General features: G+C 50.7%; 1 protein-coding gene across 1 annotated transcript; it reads left to right on the forward strand.

The window, feature by feature from the left end:
* Positions 1–4473: 4473 nt before the first annotated feature.
* Positions 4474–4728, forward strand: J7T55_002364 (uncharacterized protein; the record flags this gene model as incomplete). The annotated part of the gene is made up of 1 exon (XM_053136242.1): positions 4474–4728. The coding sequence occupies one exon, from the start codon at positions 4474–4476 to the stop codon at positions 4726–4728; it is 255 nt and encodes an 84-aa protein (XP_052986171.1).
* Between the last annotated feature and the right edge of the window lie 406 nt (positions 4729–5134).

Consider the following 5134-nt stretch of genomic DNA (forward strand, 5'->3'; position numbering starts at 1 on the left):
AAGTCGTGATGTTCATGCAAGAGCGTACGGTGCAGCGCAATCAACGCTTGCCATTGTTCGTTACTAAGCTTAGGACTTGAATTATTCTGTGCGCTTTGCGAACTATCCACCTCGATGCATCTAGACTCAACCCTAGATCATCGAGAGTCAGTTGAGGGAGCATCACGAGATAAGGATACGGTCGCGGAACAGGACTAAAATCGACGCACATTACCAGGCCCGCATAAATTCCTTTTACTTCGGCAACTAATTGCTCCTGACTGATCGGACGAGTCTCAGGCTGTGGAAGCATTGTATTCACGGGAGGATCCTCCTCTTCCACCGTCTGGCTACTGACTTTGTTCTCGCGGCGTCGAGACGGACGTGAATGTTGTTGAGGAGAGGGCTGGGCAGCCGGGTTGCGAGTTAAGATGGGATCGCCCTCATCCCACAAGCGGCCATTTGTTCTACCTTTAGGTCTTGCGGGAAAGTCGGCCGTGGACTCGTCGCCTGCTGGGGTGTTTTGTCTGCCCTTTGAGCGCCTATTCGGAGAAGGCGACCGAGTGCGATCACCTGCCTTGACGGAGTTCGTCGGGCTCTTTAACCTTTTTCTCGCCGGCGTGGCATCCTCTTGGGTGGGCTCGCCGCTCGCAGTGGGAGCAGAGGGCTATGGCGGAGTAGTGTCGTCGATATTGTCATTGCTAGACTCTTGGGATGGCTGGTCTTTGGATGGCTCAGGAGGAGGCGGCTCTTTTGTGCTTGCCGGAGCAGCTTGGTCACTGCAGATGTCAGCTGGGTTCTGCGAAGTTGGCCGGTATGATCATGACGGACTTCTTTGCTTGTCGCCGTAAATGGTTTATCCATCCCTGTGCCAGGTTGGCCATCACCAAGTCGGATTGATTTTGCGCGAGCAAATGTATACTTATCAGCTTAAATCAAAAGCGCGTCTGTAGATGACTTTGCGGTCCAAGAAATGAGAGGACATAGACTTTCCAAAACCTTGGAAAGTTTTTTGACTTCCGGAAAGAACCCTTATACTTTCTTACGCAGGTTCGCGGACCATAATAGAAGAGTGCTGCGGCGACTGAGTACTGAAGGGGTTGTGAGTGCCCTACTACGGCTGGCACTCCGCATGGCCAGCTATCCACCTTACTTCTGAAGGCCTGCCCTCCTTGAAAACAGTCCGCGCACCATGCGGCTCTGCTTTCGCACGACCATCAGTGTCTCTCGCCCACCCAGAGCCTCATTCCTCCCAGTTCGGCCTATCTACCTACCTCACCACTTCGCACATTGATCATCGTAGCCCATGGGTCATCGACGGAATGATTCAGAGCTGACTATATCATGAGCTTGACAATCATAACATCATCTGCCGAGTGGCCACCCAAACCTCTGTCCCGCATGCACATACACATCCGATTAGTCATTCAAGTGCCACCTACTAGCCAGCTGATTGTCAAGCTTGTGCTGAATGTCATTTCAAGTATTCACTAATTCAATTCTCTGCTGGAGCGTCAAATTCCTAGCGAGGCGATCTAGTAGTCACATTAAGAAGAACTCATGATCAGAGCGGCGTGTCGCCATGGTGTCGCATGAGAGAGCACCATGGTAGGTTGCCGATGGAGCTGACGGGTGGAGGCTTGACATTCTTGCCCATTCATGAACACCAAATTCTAGATCTGGGCGTGGAAGCCATCCAGACACAGGGACTCGTGAGAGATTGAGCTGTGCTGCCTTGAACCAAGGCCCCAGACCAAGCCCATGCATGTGCAGCCTCATTTCCATGGCACGGTCAGTCCCTCCCCGGGAATGTGTGCTCAAAAGTAATACTTCCCACATCTCACCAGGGATGATGCCAGCCTACATGAACGTACATGCAGCACTGCAGGGCGCACGTATCGCTTGACCAGTATGCTGAATCCCCGTCGCAGCAGGCGGTGCCGTTACATTTTGCTTTGTTTTGCGCATTATGATCTTTGATTCGCCCATTGCTGGATCTGCCTGGGCGCAACTGCCTGGCCACACGATCAGTTGGTCACCTTATTACTTTGATGCAGGCGGCCGGGGCGCAGTGGACAGGGATCGCTGGCTCAAGGCAAGTGGCCGATGAAAAGACGGCGCTGAGGCTGTGATAAAGATCATTGAGACCTAGAATACTGTTCGTCCTAGAAAGCTGTTTGTGTAAGATTGCGTCGATTGTCAACAATGGGAAACGGTGCTATTGCCGATACTGTTCTATTCAGCCCCAAGGTTAGTGTCACAATTGGTGATTCGTGGACCATGAGGCAACCGGCAAGGCAACCATGCTAAATACAGTACGCAGATCACGATTGACCGGGTATAGCAAGGAAGAGAACGGAGTGGCCTAGCCCGTTCTCATTAGTTGCATCCACTGTTGCAAGAGTTGACCCCTATCCAACACCCCACTCGGTACGGGTGATTGTCGCTGTTTGACATTGACGATTCGCGTTTCCTTCACCTCAACGCACGGCAGCGAATCGATTTGTAGCGACGTCAGCCAACTTGAATAGATCGCGCTCCATTTTCCCTACCGTCGTCTATCACAGCCCGCAATAGCCGGTGTCTCGTTCAACGAGTGGCCCATCTGTATGACAGTGCACTCATCCTTGCTTGGTCCGTGTTCGTGCTTGGCTGATTGTGGGCTACATTGAGGCCCACTCAATGTTCCTGTCCATGAATTGGGAATGGCTGCTGCAGGATTCTGACTATGCCTAAAAGAGCGGGCATGCAGATCGTGCCAATGCCTGTTTCGCGAGCAGAAAGAAGGCAGAAGCGCTAACTTCGTGGGAGACTTCAAGTCTCTTTCGACCGCCTACCAATCACCGCACCTGCCGATATCAGCGCGAGACTGCTGCAAAGCGTGCATCCGCGGACGTTTGCACTAATGCGAGGTTAAGTTCTGGGGTTTCCGATACCCGCATCATTCGGACAGGGATCGCAATGACAAGACACATCCCTTCTAGAGAACGCAAGTACCGGGTCTTTTCCTGGTAAGGCTGGTGAATCGTAAGGTCAATGGTCTGCTTTCCCCGAAGCCAAGCGGTCTAAAGAGACTCGTGAACAACAGTGATCGTCCCCTGTCTATGTAAAAAGACGGTAGTCAAGCTCCGCATTTGGAATACTACCGGGGGGCTTGGACATTAGGTCATTTCCAGAGCCTGCAGCTCAAATGGCCAAAAGCAAGGTCTCGTAGTGACCGACGCTGGGCAACTAAGTGCTCGCAGCTTTTTTTTTTGTTGGTCGAACGTTGTAAACCGTACTTCCTATCGTAGGGGAAGCTACAGTACATGCCTCTTGTGTTCAAGATCCCTGCTGGCTGCTCTTCAAATAGGGCACCTGCAGGCGTTACTGTAACATTCAGGCAATGCAACAACGACCTGCAAACTTGTCCGCATTATGGGGTGCTTGAAATTTGACTCGACTGCACAAGCGCGTCCATTTTGGGCCTACGATGATATGAAGCAGTCGGTTCGAGGTGGCTGGGAACTTCTCAAAATTGGGATCTCTGCACCAAGTCCAACGTGACGTGGGTGTCAAAAACCTCGGGACTGAACCTCGCATTAGTCTCGCATTAGTGCGTCGAGAGCTACCTCCAGTAGTACATCCCAGGTCCCTGCTGATTTCTTCTATGGGAAGGTAATGTATGGACTGAAGGTGGCGTGGAAGCTCCAGAAGTCAAGAACTATTTTGGCAAGACCCTCCAATCAAGCTAATATTACCCCTGAGCCATCATTGGATAGTGCAGTCATAACTGCTGAGGATCCACAGTTCCAAATGTCTATTGGTGGATCAAAGAGATGTTTGTTTCTGTGTCCTCTGACCATTTAGTCCCGGATCCTCAGGTACAGTAAATTCTGTCGTATGACGCTTAGATCCGGTAATGAAGTCGATTCCAAAGTTTATTTTAATTATTGAGGCCTCTCTTCTCTTCGATTTCGAGTGGCTCAGGGGCGGTTGAAGAGAGGCGCTGCCAGTGCCATTATTCCTGCCCTGTTAGGGCGGCGTGTGCGGCTCTAGGTCTGGTTGATGTTACAAGGGTGCTACAGTGTTTTGGGAATGGCTTCGGCGTGTTTGAATAAACGTATCGTTCACAAAAGGGAAGTGCGCTTCTCCAAACAGAATGTGGTCTCATGGCCGAGCAGCGACCATTGGTATACATTATATTACGATAGCTTGCACTGTCCTGATTGGCCAGTCGGGCCCACTCTTTTGCTTTAACCTCTGATTTCGCGTAACGTTATTGGTCATGTTTCCGACATGCTTGGCGTCTTACCGAGCACGGTATCATTCGAGGTCTGGAAACAGGATGGAAAAATATCTATGATGTGTAATATTTGGTTTTTACAGTAAATCGATCTTCGGAAATGCCTTTATCTCGACTCTTCTTCAAGTATCCCTCTGTGTTGTGCTTTCTTATTTTGACTCTGTATGACTGCAGATGAACTTGCGTACGACGAAATATCAAAACCCAGCATGAAAGTTTCCATCATGAAGGAATATCTCTCGACGGCCACCGCTGTCTTGCCCGCGCTGCGCATCCCTCAGTCTCTGACCTTCCAGGATCTGAACAGCTTGGATAAAACTCTGAGTGAGATGCTCTTGGCGAAAAACCGATATCCATTACCGAATGCCGGCCACAGCTCACCGCCACGCGAGGTTGACAGGCTCGTGGCACCACCACCGAGCCCAGTCTCCTTCGAACGGCAGCAACCTAGATGCTGCCTTTGAGGTTCCTTGAGTTGCATAGGGGTAGACTTCGGTATGTCTGATACGAAAGCCCTCCGCGGCTGGGCATGCTGTTGAGCCTTGGCTTGACCGTGGTGTCTTGATTCTGACTGGCTATACGGTACACACAGACATACGGACGAAGCATGTGGGCATAAGCGGCAAATATCTTATGTGGTGTGGGTGAAGATGACATAATCATACATGACACAAGAATCGGGATAACAATTCAGTGGAGGTATAAGTTAATTGCCATTGATAGATTCAACCAGACACTCGCGAGGTACTTGTGACATCTCTTATTAACGCTGAATTTCGGGCAAACGCCAATCTTGCTCGGTCACAGTACATGTAACGTCGCTGATCCGCAACGGGTGTCGCAGCATCCACAGCTTGCATTCATATGAAC

The sequence above is a fragment of the Diaporthe amygdali genome, assembly GCF_026229845.1.
Source record: "Diaporthe amygdali strain CAA958 chromosome Unknown NODE_75_length_28176_cov_71_309015, whole genome shotgun sequence".
Classification (NCBI taxonomy): Eukaryota; Fungi; Ascomycota; class Sordariomycetes; order Diaporthales; family Diaporthaceae; genus Diaporthe; species Diaporthe amygdali.